Here is a 22,301-nt window from a genome sequence, read left to right on the forward strand (position 1 = left end):
CAGGCTATGTCCATCACCAATAAGAGACAATTTAACCACTGTCCCTTGACATTCAATGGTGTTACCATCACTGAATCCCCCACTATCAACATCCTGGGGGTTACCATTGACCAGAAACTCAACTGAACTCACCACATTAACACTGTGGCTACAAGAGCAGGCCAGAAGCTGGGAATACTGTGGAGAGTAACTCATCTACTGACTCCTCAAAGCCTGTCCACCATTTACAAGGCACAAGTCAGGAGTGTGATGTGATACTCCCCACTTGCCTGGATGAGTGCAGCTCCAACAACTCTCAAGAAGCTTGACACCATCCAGGACAAAGCAACCCACTTGATTGGCACCACATCCACAAACATTCACTCCCTCCACCACTGACGCTCAGTAACAGCAGTGTGTATTATCTACAAGATGCTCTGCAGAAATTCATCAAAGAGCCTCAGACAGCACCTTCCAAACCCACAACCACTTCCATCTAGAAGGACAAGGGCAGCAGATACGTGGGAACACCACCACCTGCAAGTTCCCTCCAAGTTCACTTCCAAGTCACTCACCATCCTGACTTGGAAATGTATTGCCGTTCCTTCACTGTCACTCGGTCAAAATCCTGGAATCCCCTCCCTAATAGCATTGTGGGTCAACCCACAGCAGGAAGAATGCAGTGGTTCAAGAAGGCAACTCGCCACCATCATCTCAAGGGCAACTAGGGATGGACAAGAAATGCTGGCCAGCCAGCAACGCTCACATCCCACAAAATGAGTAGAAAAAGAAACTCCTCCTCTGTTATTAAATTATCAGCACATCATACTGGATGAGCTGAAGTTTCTTCCAATAAAATTTAGGGAAGACTGAAGCTATTGTCTTTGGTTCCAGCTGCAAACAGGAAAAAACCCTAGCCACTGATGCCATTCCTGTCTCTAACAGCACCAAGATTGAGTAATCTGTCATATTTGACTCCCAGTTAAGCTTCTAACCACACATTCTGCCATCATTTCCACATCATTGCATCTCCCAATGCTACCTTCACCTCAAATTATTAACTCTTGGAACATTCATCATTGTCATTGTTACCTTTTTAGATTTGTCTCCTCAAATACATTGCTGAGCAACTTTGATGTTGTAACATTGAGTAAACTTGATGTCATCTAAAAAGCCTATGAGTCTGAACTCACACCAGGTCCTGTTCGCCTCTGTGCTCACTGTCCTGCAATAATTCATGGTCGAGCAAAGTCTTGATTTTAAAATTCATATGATTGTTTTCAAATTCCTTCTCTCCCTATCTCTGTAATCTCCTCCGTCTCCTTAACTCTTTGAGATATGTGGTCCTCTGGTACTTTAGTATTCCCAATTTTAATTTGTGTCTGTGCCTTGAGCTGCATATCTCTAAGCTCCAGAATTCTCAGGGGACACCTCTCTGTCTTCTACATCGCTTTCTACCATTAAGATACTTCTTAAGACCTAGCTCTTTGACCAAGCTTATGGATGCTTGTCCTAATATCTGCTTATGTGGCTCCAATTTTGTTTGACACTCCTGTGAAGCACCTGGGAACTTTTTATTATAATAAAAGCACTACGTAAATACAAGTTGTTGTTGTCATTGTTGTAGCTGCACACCTGCACTTTACAAAATTGTGCTAGTTTTAGTGTACTCGTGGGAGCCTGAGCTCAGAATTATAATTCCATTACAGTTAATGCTGACTTTGGACATGCGTAAATGTTACATCTAATCTAGTGGGAGCACCAAGGAGATCGGACATGACCCAGCTGCAGAAACATTGTTACTCATTGAGCTGCAAAATAACTTAGAGCCTTCATAAAAGGAAACCAAGTATTATCTTTGTGAGCTTATTATAGAATAGTGTTGTTCATTCTGTGTACTAGCTTACATCTCCTTAGCTGGGTAATGGGTGGTCTTGTCAGTCATAATTTCTTAATTGGCAAAATAAACAAACGGATTAACAGAAACCTTACTGTAGCTACCAAGGCTACAGGCTGTGATTTAACACCACAGTCCTTCCTGAGTTACAGCTATTTTGTCCTGGTTTCTGCTCCAGATCATTATTCAGCAACATCTGCTGGATGTGTATGTGTGTTTACATGTGCTGTCATCCTCTTGTTTGCCCTTCTTTATCTATGGAACCTTCTCCAGCCCTACAGCCCCTCTGCGATCTCTGTACTTCTCCGATCCCTTCACCATAGATGGCTGTGCCTAGAATTCTGCAATTTCTCCCAAGAACCTTTCTCTCTCCTCATTTAAGAGGACCTTAGAAACAAACCTCTTTGACCTAGCTTTGGTCACCTGTGCTCATGTTTCCTTTTGTGCCTTGGTGTCAAATTGTGCCTGATAACACTCCTATGAAGTGACTCGGGATTTTTTACCTTATTAAAGCTGTTATTTAAATGCTGTTGTTTTTTTTGTAAATGAATGAGTGTGGGACAGCAAGGGTGGAAATACAGTGAGGATCAAGTTTGCCTGTGAAGCCTGCTGACATTCGCAGTATAGGCATACCCATGAAGATTGGTTGTGGGTGGCAAACAGCAGAAGAGAGGAAAGACATCAGTATTGAAGCAACACAGGAGCAATAATCAGCTCCTCAACCGTCCTCTGTCACTTTAATTAGATCATGGTTGCTTTGTGCCTTAACTATACCCACTCACCTCGGTTCCATGATCCTTAACCCTTATCTGACAAAAGAAAACTATTAAAGTAGAATTTTTCTCTTGAACTATTAAAGTAGAATTTTCTCTTGATCCATAGTCCCAACATTGTTTTGGAGGACAGCGTACCAGATTTCCACTTTACTTTGTGTGAAGAATTGCTTCTTGCCGTTACCACTGACAGACTAGCTCGAATTTTACAATTATGCTCCCTTGTTGGGGATTATCCAACTAGTAGAAATAGTTTCTATCTGCTAGGTCATGCCTTTAATTATCTTAAGACATCTTGATTATATCATACTTTAATCTTCTATATTTGAGACTGTCTGTGTCAGCAACAAGACCTTTATCAGAATAACAAGATTGGTCTGAAACTTAGGATGGACTTGACGAACTGTGGGGAGGTTGCTCTGAGGTCTTAAAGCATTATTTTGGATGTTTACCCAGCTCAGTTGTACTTACCTTATATCTGATCAATAGCCATGGTCTTTGGGGAAAAAATGGCTGTTTTTATACCCTCTTTGGCTGTATAGAGACAGTCCTCAATCATGCCTGAGAATGTGACATGAAAGGTCTACATGTGAGAAGAAAGCAAGCAACAATGAACAGACTGATTTTTCTGCCACTGTCCTTGCACAGTTACAGTTGTTTATGTCATTTGACAATAGGAGTGTTGGCCATCAATGGCAGCCAGTTCAGAATAATCACCTGTACCTTCTGAAGCCAACCTCAAAGCATTTGACGACCTTGGGCTGAACATCACAATATAGATGTAAAACCAAGATGAAATACAGTGGGCTTGTAAAGAATAAAAGATAGTTCTCAGAGAGTTTATTTCAAATGAAATGAAGCCTTTGCCTGAATTTTAGACAAGCAGCCTGCATTTCTATAGAATTAATCCATTGCATATACAGCATTCATGGACAGCGCTTTCACCTCTGACTCAGAACGCCATTCTTTCAAGATCAATTCCAGTAACTGGAACAAAAAAAACAGCCAAACACTCTCAGCATCCTCCAAATCTCAACCACAGAGAATGAGATGAGTAGCAGGTGCTTAGGAGAGCCACCATTTGCATGTTTTCCTCTAAGCCATGAGCCTTCCTTACTTGGAAATATACGTCACTGTTTCTGCACTGTCATTAGGTCAAATTCCTGGAACTCCATCATGAACACCACTGTGGGTATACCTGCACCACATTTCAAGAAGGCAGCTTACCAGCAAGAACAACTAGAGCTGGACAACAAATGTTGGCCCTGGCCTTACCAGCCACACTCCTGTTCAATGAAGGAATTAAAAAGACCACTCTGAGTGCAGCACTTTAGGAGGCCCCCATTTTCCCCTTTAGGTGTGCTTAATAAATAATTCCATGCCATGGTTTTGAACCAATGTTATTAAAATAGATTAATTGGTCATTACTACACTGATGTTTGTGGGTTCTTGCTGTGTGCAAGTTGGCTACCACATTTCCGAAATTAAAACAGTAACTACGCTTCAAAAGTGGCTGTAAAGCCCTTTAAGGCATCCTGAGATAATAAAAGATGCTATATGAATACAAGCTCTTTCTTAAGGTGCATAATCAGACAAAAACATTGACAATGAGTCAGAAGAGCATTAGAACAGTCGGACAAATGCTTGGTCAAAGTTACCATCCTTTGCATCAACCCTGCTGCATATTTAGAGCATTTTCTGCTTTTATCTCATAAACTCAGTGATGATCCATTTCATTCACATAAAATAGTTGACCCTTCACTGTCAAATGGACCGAAATCCCACCTCATCATTCAACTGCATCTCCAACAGGTGTTGTCTAATCAACTGCTGGGACACAAACCTCCATCAAGGAGATGCTGGAACATGATCTGAAAAATACTGCGGGTACAGTAATGTAGTATTTATTGTACTGTACAAGTAATCCAGAGTTCTGGCTTAATGAACTAGAGGCATTAGTTCAAATCCCTCAAGGCAGTTAGGGAATGTAAATGTAGGATGGAATTCAAATCTAATAGCCATAATGCTGAATATTAAACTACTAAATATCATTAGAACCCATCTCATTCACTAATCTCCTTTAGGGAAGGAATCTTCTTTAACCATTCCTGCCTATGTATGGCTCCAGACCCACAGCAATGTAATTGACTGTGAATAACCCTCTGAATTGCCCTATCAAGCTATTCAGCTGCTTTCAAGAAGGTGGCTCACAACCCCTTTCTCAAAGGAATTTAGGGATGAACAATAAATTGTGGCCTTGCCAGTAACTACCACATGCTGTGGATAAATTAAAAAGAAAACTCCCTCCTCCTTGACCAGAAGTTACCACAGAATTCCACTGGCCTTGTCTATAACTGGGGTGACTTCTAATAAAAAATATTTTTTTGTCTCAACTTTTCCATGTAATCAGTGGTGACTAATAAATGAAGTAATGGGATATTTGTTTGTTGTTTTTTTTCCCCAATTAACATAGTCTGAGGTTGTGGCAGCGGAGGTGAAAGGATCGGAAGGACATACTGTAAGTAGACTAGTTTGTAGTCCGACCTGCATCTGCACATCATCTTATTCTCAGGCTGTGCCAGAGGGCTCCTCTTGTTTCAGGTCTTTGGCAAAATGTTGCAAAACTTTATGCACGCATCATGTTATAAAATAGCAGGAAAAATGTTTTCTGCTGATGTGAACACTTTTGCCAAAAGATTTTTCTCAAGTGTTGAGTGAGAGACACTGGAGCCTCCTGTCACAGAGGGGGCCTGTTTACGGATTAATTTACATTTACTTTTGGATTTAAGTTGGGAAAACTGCAGAAAATTCTGCACATCCCACACTCACCAACCTTTCCTTACTCAAGAAATAGCGGACTTTAAAGAGTAAGGGAGATGAGGAGACTTTTTTTTAAATACAGTAGCTGTTAAAATCTGAAATGTACTGCCTGTAAAGGTGGTGGAAATAGATTCAGTGGTAACTTTCAAAAGGAAATTTGATACATACCTTGAAAAGGTCAAAGTACTGCAAGGTTCTGGGGAAAGAGCAGGAGTTTAGGACCAATTGGATATATGAATGTAAGAAATAGGAGCAGGAGTAGGCCATTTGGCTCCCCAGGCCTGCTCTCTATTCAATATAATTATGGCTGATCTTCTAGTTCAGCTGCACCTTCCCGCACTATCCCCATATCCCTTGACTCCCTAGAATCCAAAAATCTCTCAATATTTGACTTAAATGTACTCAATGATTGAGCTCTCTGGTAGAGAAATGAAATAATCCACGACCCTTTGGGTTAAGAAATTTCTCCTCATCTCAGTCCTAATTAGCCAACCTCTTATCTCTGAGATTGTAACCCATAGATATGAAACCAGCCAGGGGAAGCATTTTCCTAATAACTACCTTGTCAAGCCCCTTATATATGTTTCCATAGACTCACCTCCCATTCTTCTGAACTCTAGGGACTATCAGCCTTTTTTACTCAATGTCGAACTCATCAGCAGTTTCCTCACCCCAGGAATTAGTCTAATGAATTTTTGTTGCACTTCCTCAAAGGCAAGTATATTCTTCCTCTTGAAAGGAAATCGAACTGCACACTTTTCTCCAGGTACGGTCTCACCAGAGCCCTATAATTACAAGAAAACTTCTTTACTCTAATACTCAAATTCCTTTGTAATAAAGGTTAGCACATTGTTTGTTTTTTTCAGATGACTGCTGAACATGAGCTAGCACAAGCATGATGAGCTGAATAGACTCCTTCTGTGCTGTAAGATTTTAAGAAAGCTTCTGTGTTTTTGATTCAAGCTGACCTCTACTGAACTATTAGACACTAGGCCAATAGCTTCCGGTGGGAGTATTCCTGGCATTAGGTGCAAGAGTTGGAGATTTGCCTTCATGGACAGGAGACAATCCCACCTCCTCATTTGTACCTTGCCAGCAGAGGCCTTTTCTGTCAGCTTTGGAAATCGTTGCAGGACAAACTGGCAGACGTGATAACGGATAATATATAACTAAAGAAACAAAGAGAGGTTGTTTAAAAGCATGCAGTGATGTTAAATGGAACTGGTGGCCTTGCTGGGAGGCAGATATGTCACAGGAGATGATTAGATATAATTCCTTGTCCGCAGCACATTTACGTTTTGAAATCACTAAACCCCTGCCTGTGGTCTCAAGCTGTCAATTAGCCACAGTTATACTGAGATCTTCCAAGGACAGGACCTTGGGCATTAGCCACCTATTGCAATTGATGGTAGCATTCTTGTTTCTGTGGAGTGAGGATGTTCCCAGACAAGGTCTCAGTCCTGTCCTGCCTCCTCAACTATCTCATCACCAAATAAGGTGTGGGAATAATGGGGAGAAATTGCAGGGCATATAAGAAGTACCAAAAAAATTTATTCTTTTTTTCTTACTTTTTATATTTGATCCTTTGCTACATAATTGCATGCCACTGTGTTAAGTGATATTTTGGAATAAGGGAAAATAAACAGACTTAAGGAGTATACCCCATCCTCATTATAAAGTTCCCAGTTATAATACCCCCCTTGTTACACCCTCCTATTAACCTCTTAATTATAACCCTCTCTATCAGACACCCCCAGTAAAAGGCTCCCAGTCATAATGCTTTCTTTGTTCCTCACCCCATCCTCGGTACAAGACTGTCAGTTTTAACCTGCTCTGTTGCATACCTCACCCTCAGTATAAACCTCTTTGTTGTAACCCTTACTGTTAAACCCTCCATTTCAATTCAAGCTGCCATTTTTTATAAAGTTGTTGTGTTATGTAGTAGCCACTGTTCCTGGGCACTGAGTTTCAGCTCCTTATAATAGTGTGGAATGTAATCCCTAAAGTTGTAAGTAGTGTAATTTGGAAGCTCATTGTGTCATTTGTAAAGCTTAATGTGAATCGAGACCAAAAATGAGAATCCGAAATCAACCTTGTGTGGAATGTTTGCTTTGTGATACCAGCTTCATGTGAATGTCACAATCACAGTTTTCGAAGCATTTGTTCTGCATGATGCCATGTTGCCCTCTTTCATGTATGAAAAATCATATCAGGGTGAGAGAATGATGGTTTGCTTTATTTCTTTAATCTGTAACCTTCTGCATTGTATGGAATTGAGTCTCCAAGAGACTGCATGAGCGAATGCAAGCATTTCCTCCACTGGTTGGTTGTAAGGTTGCAATCGGAAGCATCGAATGCCTTTGATTTATTGAATAGATATTTGCTTTGTCCTGCCTATCATTGAATTCAGAACCTCATAGTGATTAGCCACTTGGACCATATTGCAGTTGGCACTGACTTTTAGTTCTTGACCCGTTGTTTGGAATGGTAACATTGGTTACTCACAAAGTCTGATTAAATATGCTGTGCCCATTTTTCTAAAAATGGAAAGAATTTGGATTCAAGTAGTGATATGCCAGTTTTAAATGTTATTCCCTGTTTTTCACTTTGTCCCATGTACGTGTTATGCACGGTTTCTTGATAGGTGGTTTTTGACAGCCTGATGCTTCTCACTGAGCTTAAAACCAAATGGCTCATCCTTGACTCTGCATCACCTGGGGGTTCACAATGGGATGTGGGCTATCAAGCTCTCAACCAGCATTTGAGAATTCTCTGGTTTGTGCATTGTATTTCCTTCCCCTACCAACAGTCTTCTGAAGAGCAACAACAATTAAAAGCAGAACCATTTAGAATATTCATCTTGCAGAGGCAATTTGTTGGATTGTATCTCAGCCCACTGAATCCTCCATCACAACCTTTAACCTGCTTATCTGTTTGCTTACAGGAAGAAGATGAGGTTCCTGATGATGAGACGGTGAATCAAATGATAGCCAGACATGAAGAGGAATTCGACCTCTTCATGGTACGTAGTGACAAATGCGCTGACAATACGTTTTCCACTTAAAACTGCAACATTGTCTTTTTTTCCCTGATTTCTGTCTACTCTTCTATATTGTAGACGCAGACTCCTGTTGATGTACAGTTTCCAATGGCCTTTACGCCCGCCAAGTTAATAGATCAAGTAGTCTTCATGAATGAACCTAAACCATGTTAGCCATGTATTCAGTGCCGGAATTCGTCGTAGCTGGCCCAATATGTGGCCAATGTCAATGGATACATTTTCATTTGTGAGCTTCTGAGAGGTGATATAAGAAACCCTAACTGTTTAAATCTCCACCACCCAAATCCACGGGACTGAGTCCCTACTCTACTACTAGCCAAACTGAAATGAACTGACTCTGTACAGAAGCTAGGACCTTCAGATCCACGTGATTTGGTCCTTTAGTAGTTTCTGTCTTTATTTGCTGGATCACAAGGTATTGTCACCATGGCTTGGGAGTATTATTCTTACCTCTAAATCAGAGACTCAGTGAGTTCAAATCCCAATCCATAAATCTGAGTTCAAAAATCTCAGCTGGTACTTCTGTGCAGTACTCTGTATGCTACACTGTTGGAGGTGCTGTTTCTCAGCTGAGCCATTAAACTAAGAACAACTCTGATGAGTGTTAGCTCTCAAAGCACCATTCAAAGAATGGTAGGGGTAGTTCTTTCCATTGTGTAACCCTCAAACAACATCACTAAAACAGATGCTTTGTTTGTTATCACAGTGATGCTTGTGAGACTTTACCTTGTGCAACTTATGTGTATTTCATTGGCTGCAAAGAGCTTTGAGATCTCAAGCACATGAAGGGTATTTTAAAATATATGTTCATCCAGTATTTTGGTGGGAAGGTCTGAGCTTTTTCTTCAACATGGGAGCCCCTCATGCTGCTACACAGTCTTAGCAGATGTCCCTCAGCAGCAGGAGAAATCCCAAAGGAGTGGGAAGCAGGTTGATGAGTTTACTGGTCCTGCTGGAGTATTAGGCAGACTAGTGTGTGATTGAGCAGGCACTGGAGGTCCCACTCAATTGTTAGCTTAAAAAGAGAAAGGCGACGTAAGCATGGGAAACCTTACACATTATCTCTTTCTTGCTCGGTTTAGCGAATGGATTTGGACCGCCGTCGCGAAGAGGCTAGAAACCCAAAACGGAAACCACGATTAATGGAGGAAGATGAGCTTCCAAACTGGATCCTGAAAGATGATGCTGAGGTGGAGAGACTGACATGTGAGGAGGAAGAGGAAAAGATGTTTGGCCGAGGCTCACGGCAGCGCAAGGAGGTGGACTACAGTGACTCTTTAACCGAGAAACAGTGGCTCAAGGTAGGAGTGTGAGTGCGTGGGAATGCAGCCCAATAATTGGGTGTTTTTACACATAACCTACACAGGCCAAACACACCACTATCTCGCAAGGGGATAAAGCCTTGTATAGACTGTGGACATCACTGGCAAGGCTAGTATTTTCTGTCTATTCTGGTTGAATGGCCTGTCTTGCTAGGCTATTTCAGAGATCACATTGCTGTTTTCTGGGGTCACATGTAGGCCACACAAGGTAAGGTCAGCTGACTTCCTCTACACCAGAAGACCCAGCTTCAAGTCCCACCTGTGCTGGAGATTTCACACAACATGTCCAAAATAGGCTGATTCAAAGTTTTGCATCTATTTAGTCAGAGAAGGAGTTGGTGGTTATGTTTAATAACATCAGGCAGGAATGAGTTAACAACTGCGCATATTGTTGAATTGCATAATAGAAACAGCCCATCTGGAAATCCCTCATCTATCCCATCACACCAGGATTGTACATACACCTACATACCACAGGTCCACTGGCTGAATAAGGTACCAAAAAGGACGGGTTTCATTGTGATCGCTTTCTCTTCCAACAGGCCATAGAAGAGGGCAACCTTGAGGAGATTGAAGAAGAGGTTCGTCAGAAAAAAGCCCGCAAACGAAAGAGAGACGTCGACCCACCCTTGGTCATGGCAACCACTAGCACACGCAGCAGCCGGGACAAGGATGAAGATGAGAAGAAGAAAAAAAAGCGTGGGCGGCCGCCAGCAGAAAAACTATCACCAAACCCCCCAAACCTCACCAAAAAAATGAAGAAGACAGTAGATGCAGTGATCAAATACAAGGACAGGTTAGTGAAAGAATTACCAAGGGTTAGTGAGAGGGCCACTTGGAGATAAGATGGTCACTGGGTCAAAATCTTGAAACTCCCTACCGACAGCACTGTTGGTGTATCTGCACCCCAAGGAATGCAGCTTTTCAAGAAAGCAGCTTACCACCACCTTCACAAAGGCAATTTAGAAATGGGCATCAAGTGTTGACCAGTGATTCCTACAACCCACGAATGATATGAAAAATGGACAGGGCAAGTAGGAACAAGGAACCTGTTGCCTTTTCTGCCTTTTTAACCAAGGTGGCCCTGAGATCATATTGTAGGTAGTATACCAACTGTTGCCCTGGGTCATTTGAAAGAAATAAACATTCCAGGGATGGAGCTTGAGATCTGCCATTCTGTACAGCTTGGCACCACATTTTTTTTCCCATCCTAGAATTCAGAGTTTCAAGATAATTTACAAAAGAACCAGTGGTTAGCTAGACGGATTTTTAACAGCATATTGTCATGGTCTGGAAACAAATTCAGCAATAATTTTCAAAAGAGAGTTGAATAAATACTTGAATGGCAGAAAATTGCAGGCTTATGGAGAAACAAAAAGGGGAATTGGATCAGCTGGATATGTCTTTCAAAGAGCTGTCACAGTTACAATGGATTAAATGCCCTATCTAAAAGCTGCAGGATTCTGTGATTCTATTTTGCATCATATCTTCTCAAAGCTGAAGATTAAGATTCTGAAATCTGTAATTAGCAGAGATATTAAAACAAGAGTCAGCATGTTAACTGCTAAAGCTGGTTATCTTGTGTTTTATTGAGAGTGAAATGGTAGTGTTATGCCACTAAGATTATGTAGCATCAGCAGACAACAGCAATTTATATCTTGCACATTACTCCTTCAGTGTAGCGAACAGCTGGTAATCGACATTTTTCTTGTTTTAAAGCAGTACTGGCCGACAGCTGAGTGAAGTCTTCATTCAACTTCCATCACGCAAGGAGCTTCCAGAGTACTATGAACTCATCCGCAAACCTGTCGACTTCCGGAAGATAAAGGTACACTTGCTCCCAGTACTGTGTCTACAGAGTTTAAACATGTGCAAGGGGTATAATGGTAGTGTCACTGGACTAGTAATCCAGAGTTCCAGGCTAATGTTCTGAGAATGTGGATTTGCATCACAGCATGGAAGATGGTGAAATTTGAATTCAATAACAAAAGATAATCTGAAATAAAGAGCTAGTTCAGTGGTGACTATGTAACCACTGTCGACTGTCATAAAAACCCATCCAGTTCACTAATGTCATTCAGGAAAGGAAATCTGCCATCCTCACCTAAGCCAACATGTGACTCCAGACCATCAGCAATGTGGTTCACTCTCAAATGCCCTCTGAACAATAAGGGATTGACAAAAATTGCTGGCTTAGTCATTGATACTCATATCCTATGAATGAATCACTTTTAAAATCTGTCATTATAACTTGCAACATGGAATATTCTAGGGTTTTAAAAAAATACCCTTCTGTCCATCACCCATCCTTTCATAGATGGCAGTAGCAGTCTGTAGCAATGCTACACATAAAGCAGCATATGAAGCAGCCAGGTTAAGGAATAGTAGGTGAAAGTATTAAATGGTACTTGCACAGGCCAATAGTTCATGCCCCAATTTGATGGCATGTGACATGTTCCAATAATCGATGCTCCAATGTGATGGTCCATGGCCACAGTCCGACAGTCCATGCCTCAACAGGTGATATATGGCACAAATCAATATATCCCTTTGCCCCAGTCTGATGATGTGGCACAGCCCAAATGCCAATGCCCTGATATGATGATATATTGCACAGTTCAGTAGTTCCCTGCTCCCCAGTCTGTTGGTACATGGCACAGTCTAATAGACTATGCCCAGTCTGATGATATGCAGTCCAGTATACTGGTTCCCTATATCACAATGTATAGGTACTTGAGCTGTTCAGTAGTGTCAGACACAGTATGTGCCACGGATCCCTTATTGCTTTCCTTCATTACCATGACCTTGGTTGAAGTTTCTGTCCTGTTGCACTGAGAATCATTCAACACTTGGTTGATGGGAAGTGTGCTGTTTAGAAAATCACTGACCCTGTCAGCTCTTCCTTCCTTAGTGTGTATTTGGAGCATTTCATTTCTTCAAACTGATCCATGCGTCTCAGAGAGCAGATGATCAGAAAACACCAACCAACTTCTATGTTATAAACCATTTTAAGTAACACAAAGCACTAATTAGGATCACTGCACATTCCTGGAAAAATGGTTTAGCTTTGTAAAACTCGTGCTGGTAAATGAGCTGTTACCTTTCTCTTGGTAGGAACGGATCCGTAATCACAAGTACCGTAGCCTCAATGACCTAGAAAGAGATGTGATGTTGCTGTGTCAGAATGCACAGGCCTACAACTTGGAGGGATCACTGGTGGGTAACTGAAATATTTTGGAATCATATAATCATACAATGCAAAAGAAGGTTGTTGTGTCTGTGCTGGGTTTTTGAAAGAGTCACTTAGTCTTGCTCCCCTCCTGTTTGAGAACATAAGAAGACATTCAAGCCATTCAGCCCACCATCCATTTAGATCATAGCTGATCATTTAACACAACACAACTTTCATATGCTATCTCCAGATCCCTTGATGTAAGTGGGATAAAAGCCAATCACACTTATAATCATAGAGCCATAGAGATGTATAGCATGGAAACAGACCCTTTGGCCCAACTCTGGTTAAGTACTCATTTGAACCTGACTCACCCATAACACCCTCCAGACTTGACAACCTGCAACAATCTCCTGTTTCCCCAAAGCTGGCTGAATCCAACACACAGGGGTTCCAACTTTGGTTGGCATGTCTAAATCTTCATCTCTAGCTCTAAACACACAAGCCAAGGGAAACATGCTGTGTGCATATAAGAATTTTATAAGTTGGAAAGTGGTCGTCTCTCATTCCTTTAAATTCTGGAAAATATAGGCCCAGTTTCTTCAGTCTCTACTCAGAAAAATTACTGCCACGATTGGTCTGGTGAACATCCATTGAATTTGCTGTATGAAAGGTAAATCCTTCCTTAAACCAAAATTTTACATAATATTCCAGCTGTACTCTCATCAAGGCTCTGCACAATTGCAGCAAGTCAACTTTACTTCTCTATTCAAATCCTTTTGCGTTGAAGGCCAACATACCATTGACTGTCCTTCTTCATTGCTGCACCTGTATGCTAGCTTCTAGTCACTCATTAGCAAGAACTCTAATTATTTTAAAAATATTCTGTCTTTGTTTTTTTTTCTACCAAAATGTAGATATCTTCACACTTATTACCATTATATTCCATCTATCATGTTCTTACCCTTTCACTGAGCTTGTCCAAGTCCTCTTGAAGCCCCCTTGCATCTTCCTCACAACTTTTATTCCCACCTAGCTTTCTGTTATCAACAATTTGAAAATAGGATAATTGGTTCTTACATTCAGATCATTTATAAGGATCATGATCAGCTGCAACCCAAGACTGACATTGGTACTAGCCACTAGTATCTACCTGCCATCCTGAGAATTGATCCCTAATTTTACTCTCTGCTTCTGTCTGATAACTAATTCTCAAACAGCTCTGCTAAATTTCTTCCAATCCAATGCGTTCCAATTTTGTTGACTAACCTTCAGTGTGGGATCTTATCAAAAGCCATGTTTATGCTAATGCATACCATATCATCATAACTCACTGCATTTAAAGAAACGTCTTGGGCCCATGCACAACCACGATTTTATTGAGCATTGTCCAAAATATGCTTCTAGTTACTGACTGTCCTGTCACCAGAAATAGTTTTTCCTTTATCTAGCCATGGACAAATCTGTTACATCTCCCCTTAACCTTTTCTCAGGAAAGCAATCCTAATCTCTGTAATCACTTCAACTTAATTAATTTTAATATTTCTCCTCTGCACCTTGTGATGCCCAGAATTGGACACAGTGCTCCAGCTAAGGCGTACTGGTGACATATGACAGTTTAACAGAACTTCCTGGCTTTTCTGCTCTGTGCCTTTGTTTTCTATCATTGTGTAATATTTGTTTGTAATCCAGTAGAGTAGTTTATCCACTTATTGACCTTTTCAGAAATTAGCATTCCTGAGCACTGCAGAGATAGTTAATGAAGACTTTCCATTTGAGCCCAGTAAGACCACAGAATCTGTTAAGCCATCAACAGTTGGCTGCACAAATTACCCTGCCACCACCCATTAAATTTTCTGACTAAAGCTTGTTGAAAATGCCTTCATCAACCCAGAAGGGAAAACCAAAATAAGCTTATCCAACAGGCAGTCTTTTTGACACCAAAGTAGCCTACTGAAGTGTCCTCCTTGCCGGCAACCAAGTTCAAAATCCAAGGAAGTATAATTGAGGATTTTGCAATGAGCAGCTCCTGCAGTCAGAGACCAGTTCTTTGCTATCAGCCACAACTGTGTGGGAGAAACAAACAGTGATTGGAGGAGCAACAAGTGGCATAATGTGATTAGTTTCACTCGCCTGAGCCAGGAATCGCAGTAGTGAGTATACGTACACAGATACTGGGGTGTTCAGGGAGACACTGGCTTTTGGAGAAGAAATGAGTCAGACCACAGGAGCCAGTAAGGCTAGATGTCAGGTGAGCTATTGTTCAAGGGAGGAGAAGACAGAGTTGGAAGCATTATTGAGTTGGCTATCATTCAGAGTGTGGATAAGGAGAATTTGCAGAATGAGAGTCATATAGGCCATTGGGAAAGGGAATAGGAATGAGAACTGAAAGAACTGTGGAAACTGTAAATCAGAAACAAAAACAGAAATTGCTGCAAAAGCTAGCAGGTCTGGCCGCATCTGTGAAGTGAAATCAGAGTTAACATTTCAGATCTGGTGATCCTTCCTTGGAAATGAGTTCAGAACTCAGTTCTGAAGGTTGGGGAATGGCTGTAAGAGACAGGAGGGGTAGATTTGTTTAGATTAGATTAGATTCCCTACAGTGTGGTAACAGGCCCTTCAGCCCAACAAGTCCACACCGCCCCTTGAAGCATCCCACCCAGACCCATCCCCCTGTAACCCACACACCCCTGAACACTACAGGCAATTTAGCATGGCCGATCCACCTAGCCTGCACATCTTCGGACTGTGGGAGGAAACCGGAGCACCCGGAGGAAACTCACACAGACATGGGGAGAATGTGAAAACTCCACACAGGCAGTTGTTTGAGGCTGGAATTCAACCTGGGTCCCTGGCACCAAGAGGCTGCAGTGCTAACCACTGAGAAGTGGAATAAGAATTTGGGAATGAGCGTCCAGCAGCCACAGGAAGTGGAAATTAGTCTGGTGGGCTGGTGGGGGTAAAGGAATCAGAATTGTGTGGGCCATCAGGGATGGGATGCTGGAGTGGCTGGATTGGTAAAGGAATGAGACTAAGCCGAACACACATGGAAAACCTTACAATTATCCCCAGTTTTGTGTAAATTCTGTTGCACCCGGCACAGGTGTATATGCCATCAGAGGTGAACCAAGTGCTTGTTAAACTCAACTTTTTAGCTTGACCCTGGTCCCCACTCAGGTCCCTGGTGATGACAACTTGGGACCTAGTCTGTATCTTTCTCTCAAGCTCAGATTCTTATCCAAAATGGCCATTGGTGTGTACATGGGCAGGTATTGACAGCTGATCACAACAGCTTCAGAATTTATCTGCATGTGCACTGCTGATGTCATCACTGCCCCTTTTTTTTCCCTTCGGAGTTCACTTTCATTGTATAAAGCACTATATTTCTATTTCTCCGATTCCTATAGTCTACAAAAGAATATACTGCATATTGCATCACAAAAACAGATACTTCAGTTGTGTTTAGTACACAGAATATAGCGATACTGCAGCTTGTATTATAAAAATCATGATATAGCCTGACATGCCAGATTATGCATTTTGTTGCTGCTACCATACATGTACAAATGACCTTGCTGCACCTCAGGTTTAAAAGCTATGTCCAACACTCTTTACTGATGCTTTCCCAATTAAAGGACCATATTTGTAACTAGCAGTTGCTACTGCCACTACATTTCTTGGGTAGTGGCTTTAGACTGCACCATTGTATTCCTGTGTTTGTGAATTTGTTGCTATACCTGCTGGTGGTATTCAAATTTAAGCACAGCCAAAATAGGCCAAACAACAAGTTTTTATTAGTCAGCCTGTTGCTTGTCACATTTTTATTATCCCTTTTATCTTGTCTTGATAAGTCATTTAAATTATCAATGTATTGCTTGGAATTGTACGTTTATTACTGTGTTAAAGCTTATCCTTCTGAAATTCGTTCACCCAAACACCATCACCATGCACTCCCCCCTCAGTGGCAGAAAATATAAAATGTGGTACCCTTCATGCAAAAGGGTGGACAACCCAGGTGCAGAACCTCTGTCTGATTGTGTTGCCAATGTACTTGCAGCTAAACACACCCTCTCTCTTGTACTCCTAGATCTATGAGGATTCAATTGTGCTTCAGTCTGTTTTCACCAGCGTACGGCAGAAAATTGAGAAGGAGGAAGATAGTGAAGATGATAGTGAGGATGGAGAGGAGGAGGAGGAGGAAGGATCCGAGTCAGAATGTAAGACTTGTAGGGATCACTGTTTCCACTTTGCCCTGAGAATTCTGTTTTTTAAATTTCTATTCCTAACATTCATGTTAGACTCCCTCATAAAATCTTTCAGGACATAATTTTTCAGTGGAATTTTTTGTGTTAGGGCTGGAATTCTATAACTGCCAAATTTATGTAATTAATGGTCAGGAATGTGTTGCATTCACTTTTTTTGTTAATCATTAACTCATTGTACAGTGGACTTACTAGCATTTTACTTTCTCAAAATCAAAGAATTTTTATGGCGTAGAAGGAGGGTATTTGGCCCATAGCACTGTCTTTTTGAATGAGCAACTTACCTAGTGCCTTCTTCGCATAAACTTGCACATTCTTCCTTTTCAGAATAAAGTCATACTCCTTTTCAAAAGCCTCAATTGAATCTGCTTTCACCATATTCTCAGGCAGTGCATTCCAGATCCTAACTACTTGCTTGAAGTTTTCCTCACATTTGCTTCTGTCCAGTTACTCTGTTAGCCAGGTTTCACTACCTCATCACTGTGGGGAAAGTGCCCTAGCTGCTTTTCACCAGTGAAAGGTCCACAGGGGAAGATGCAGATCGAGATGATGGTCTGTCTAAATAGGGCCTTGATGTGAGGCATATGCTAATACACTGCATCTTACGAAGCAGATAGGGAATGAGCATGCTCTGGATCCAGGGAACATTCTTGAATTAAGGGAACAGATGAGCAAATGTAGCCTAGATTATGAGTTCATAGAATGTTCTCAAGATGGTTTCTTAGAAAATCATGTTCTGAAGCCAACTAAAGCCCGAGCTATTAATAGATCTGGTATTATGCAATATGATAGGGTTAACTAGTAACATCATTGTGATAGCACCCTAGGTAGCAGCAATTATAATATGATTAAATTAGGCTTCACTTACAGAAGGCATTGGTGAGACCAAATCTGGAGTATCATGTAGACAATAACAAACAATATTGTGGACTAATAGTCTCCTTATTTAAGGAAGTAAATGGGCTGTAATGAAAAGAAATGTTGAACAGGCTATGCTTATGTTCACTGGAATTTAAAAGATTATGAAGTGATTTGTTTGGAACATCTAAGATCCTGAGGGGTCCTAATTGAGTGGATGTGGAAAAGGTCTTTTTAGAACTAGGGGACACAGTTTAAAAGTAAGACAAAGATGAGGAGAAATTTCTTCTCAAAGAGGGTCATAATGTTTGGAATTCTCATCCTCCAAAGACTGTAGAAGCAAGCACTGAATATTTTTAAGGCAAAAGTAGATGGATTCTTGATAAGAAAGGGATGAAAAATTATTGGGATAGGCAGGAATCTGAGGTATTCAGATAACCATTATCTTATTGAGTACCAAATGACCTATTTCTACTCCTAATTTGATTGTTAATACACTGGGTCAAGGAAACATACTCTGACTGATTAAATGAATGAATGTATCCAGGGTCAAGCGAACATGTTTGAGTTGACTGAGTAAATTTTGACTCTGCTTACTAAATTAAGAAATAAGGATAGCCAAAGTGATATGAACACCCTGGCTCCAATTACTGTATTGTTACTGGTTATAATGAGTGCAGTTGGACTTGGATTAGGTCCAGCTTTCTGATCCATCTCTCCTTCTCTCTCTCAGCTCGCTCGGTAAAAGTGAAAATTAAACTAGGCCGAAAGGAGAAGAGCCAGGATCGAGTGAAAGGGCGCAAACGTTCCAGTCGTGCCTCTAAATCCAAACCTGTTGTAAGCGATGACGATACAGAGGAGGAAGTGGATGAGGTGGGACCCAGTACCTGAGCCCGTTATTGCAGTATTTACATTGTACAAAGTTGTGTTGATGCCAGTGACACGGGATCTCCAGTATTGGGTGGCCAATAGCCCCCTCCTCCATGTTGACCTCATGCATTCAAAGTTGTAGCTTTTGAGACCTGCAGCTACCTGCCATTTAACTCACCAGCTACAGTTAACAATTTTCTTGTGCTTTTTATATGAACTGCACTGCACCAAGCAATATTAGAAGGACAAAACTATGTGTTCTACCCTCCCCTCACCTCCCTGTTTCCACCCTTGTCCCCGCAGTTACCAGCCTGAGATCTGGAACTCTCATCCTACCTCTGCAACAAGAAGCTGCTGTGTCTCCTTTATCTACAAATCTATTTTTATCAATTTACTCTGGCATGATACTGGCCAGTGTAAATCTCTGGGTGCAACAACTTGATCTTTCTGTTCCCAGGACCAGGGAACAATGAAATTAGCCGGGCTTCGCACTTCTGATCACCATCCCGAAATGCCTACTGGAAACCGCACATATATGAACATTAGGTGAGAATAGGACCAGGCTTGGTTATGACAACCTCATCATGATCAAACAGCTTCTCCAGATACTTGATGAGGCTTGCATATGAAGAACAGGCAATTGGGTAAAGTATCAATAGTAGCCAGTGCCAACAAGAGTAGTTATTCTTCAGGGTGGGAATGGAGGTGTATTGGGAGGAGGAATATCAAGAAATCAAAAGCTATACAATTGGAATTATGTAAATGATCACAATTGTTTGTCTGTATGTTGTCACTAGATATATTAAGTGAATTTCAAATGTGACAAGATTTCAGCTAGAATGCTGCACTGGAAAGAGAAATAAAGGAACTGGGCTGGAATGGAGATGGAACATTAAGTTTTTAGACCATGAGAATTTGAGTAGACTAGATTTATAACCCCTAGAATTAGAAGAGTTAGCAGTGATCTCATTGAAATATATAAAATTTTTAATGGGCTTAACAGGATAGATGCTGGGATGATGTTTCCTCTAGCTGGGGAGTCTGGAAATAGAGGCCATGGTCTCAAGATAAGGGACTGCATTTTAGGACTGAGGTAAAAGCTGTTAATCATTGAAATTCTCTACCCCAGAGAGCTGAGGATGCGCAGTCATTGAGTATGTTCAAGGCAAGGACAGATATTGGGTACTGAGGGATTTAAGAAATATAGGTTAGTGTGGGAAACTGGAGGTGAGGTAGAAGATCAGCCATGATCTTATTGAATGATGGAGCAGGCTGGAGGGGCCAAATGGCCTGCGCCTGCTCCTATTTCTTATATTCTTATTATTTTGTTTGTTCTTGTGCCTTTTCAGGAACGGTCAGGAACTGATAGCGAAGAAGATTAATCTCAGGATAACATTCTGTGTCGGAATCTACACTGGGGCTTTGTCCATCCTTCAGAGAGTGACTGTGCGATGTTCTCATACCTGTATCTGGCTAGCAGTGTAGTTTACGTTTTTAGTACACAATGTAAACTTGTATATTTACAGCTGGAGAGGAGAAGGCATGTAGGATTATCAACTTAGTGTGTGACCATGTTGAAGCCAGTCATGTTCACAGTAGCATTATTGAAATGGAGCTTTTCCAAGCTGGCATTATTTTTGTGCAAAAGCATTAATTATGTCAAGAACACAGCTGCTAACTGCAGGTATCCCACAATCTAATTCCTACCACCCCGCCACCTCCCCTCAAACCAAACCCCTAACTTTTCATCTCCTGCTGAGTTTCCTCACACTGTGTAGATATAACTCGTCTGGTTAATCGTTACATTAACTAAATTAACCAAACAGAGTGGAATCATGGACTGTGACACTAACCTGTGAGTTAACTTATTGCTGGATGGTGCACTGCATTCTGCACAACAAATGACAACTTGAAGTCTGACCAGGGAAAGAACAAAAGCTCGTGATTTTGGGAATACTTGATTTTTCTAGACATTTGTTTCCTTTCTCCGTGCGAACGCAGTCAGTCACATGCAGTCCTTGCCTCATTGTATTGTGACTTGTGTAAGCATTGTGTAGGAGTTCACTCCCATTACTATACTGTATTTTAAACAGGTCAAAACTTCCCTCTTTGCAGATTGCAAGGGAATTTTGTACTGTCATTATCACTGGACTACAATAAAATAATTACTTGACTGTGACTTGTGTGTATGTTTGTCTTTTACTTCAGCAGTAACTTGCATTTATGACAACATTACTATTACTTGAAATAAAAGTGTAGTCACATATAGCTTCCTTCAAGCTCAGGTAACGCTAGCAGCCTGTGACAGTGCAGAAGATTCTAGTGTTCCTAAGATACTTCACAGCAGTCATTATCAAAACTGATTTGAAGTAGGTTTGTAGAGGAAAAATTAAGGAGATCAAAAATTTGGTCAAAGATCTAGATATTAAAGATCATCTTAAAGGAAGAAAAATGCTGGAGAGGTTTCAAAAAGGAATTCCAAAGATTGCAGTTTTGACATCTGAAGGTACTGCTAGACACTGAGCTGTGAAAATCAGCGCTCCTAAGAGGCCAGAATTAGAGGAGCACTGATACCAAAAAGGTTGTAAAATTAGAGGTGGTTATGGAGATAGGGAGAATTGAGACTACAGAAAGAACTAGAACAAATGTAAAAATGTCAAACTCAAGTATTGCTGGATCAGGAACCAGTGTAGGTCAGTTCATCTCAGTCTGACTATAAGGGTAATGAGTGAATGAAAGCTGCAAGTAAAGATATAGGCAAAAGAGTCTTGAATGAGCTTACAGAGTGTGCAAGATGGTAGGTCAGTAAAGAATGCATTGGATAAATTGGGTCTTGAGATAACATCTCTGCAAAGATATTTACAGTTTGCTCTCTCCCTGTCTCTGGAGAATGGTCTCAGCATCCTACACACTCTCCATTTATATTATGTCAATCTCCTTAGGACGCCAATGTCATAGAGACAGAGATTTAGAGCCTTAGGATGGTGAGATGAAAGTGAACGTTGAAAAACTGAAATAAACGCTTGAAATCATTCAACAGATTTAGGCATCATCCATGCAGAAAAGCAAATTTAACATTTCAGGTCAATTATGTTTTATTGAAATTGGATAATATTCAGGGATGAACAATACTCGAAGAAATACAGAGCCAGATTAAAGGAGCAATGAAGACAACTGATGGCAAAGGAATAGGTAAATTACAAAGGTGTAAAATGATGGATGAAATGTAGAAACAAAGATGGTTCCGGTGGAATCTAATGCATGGGGAAAGCAAAGAAGGCTTCTTT

General features: G+C 41.0%; 1 protein-coding gene across 19 annotated transcripts in view; it reads left to right on the forward strand.

The window, feature by feature from the left end:
• The window catches only part of smarca4a (SWI/SNF related, matrix associated, actin dependent regulator of chromatin, subfamily a, member 4a), a 101,852-nt gene extending 80,659 nt beyond the window's left edge, over positions 1 to 21,193 (forward strand). For 8 of the 19 annotated variants that reach the window (XM_059639822.1, XM_048521890.2, XM_059639829.1 and 5 more), the window contains 10 exons: positions 5,123 to 5,167; positions 8,414 to 8,491; positions 9,613 to 9,831; positions 10,395 to 10,648; positions 11,572 to 11,680; positions 12,967 to 13,068; positions 17,112 to 17,241; positions 18,878 to 19,017; positions 19,472 to 19,560; positions 20,364 to 21,193. In XM_059639822.1, the coding sequence (XP_059495805.1) occupies positions 5,123 to 5,167; positions 8,414 to 8,491; positions 9,613 to 9,831; positions 10,395 to 10,648; positions 11,572 to 11,680; positions 12,967 to 13,068; positions 17,112 to 17,241; positions 18,878 to 19,017; positions 19,472 to 19,560; positions 20,364 to 20,499 (1,302 nt within the window). In that variant the 3' untranslated portion in view covers positions 20,500 to 21,193. The remainder of the gene's footprint in view (positions 1 to 5,122; positions 5,168 to 8,413; positions 8,492 to 9,612; positions 9,832 to 10,394; positions 10,649 to 11,571; positions 11,681 to 12,966; positions 13,069 to 17,111; positions 17,242 to 18,877; positions 19,018 to 19,471; positions 19,561 to 20,363) is intronic. The other 11 variants (XM_059639828.1, XM_048521896.2, XM_048521894.2 and 8 more) reach the window with 7 other exon arrangements.
• The last annotated feature ends 1,108 nt before the right edge of the window (positions 21,194 to 22,301 follow it).

This window comes from Stegostoma tigrinum, chromosome 35 (genome assembly GCF_030684315.1).
Source record: "Stegostoma tigrinum isolate sSteTig4 chromosome 35, sSteTig4.hap1, whole genome shotgun sequence".
NCBI lineage: Eukaryota > Metazoa > Chordata > Chondrichthyes > Orectolobiformes > Stegostomatidae > Stegostoma > Stegostoma tigrinum.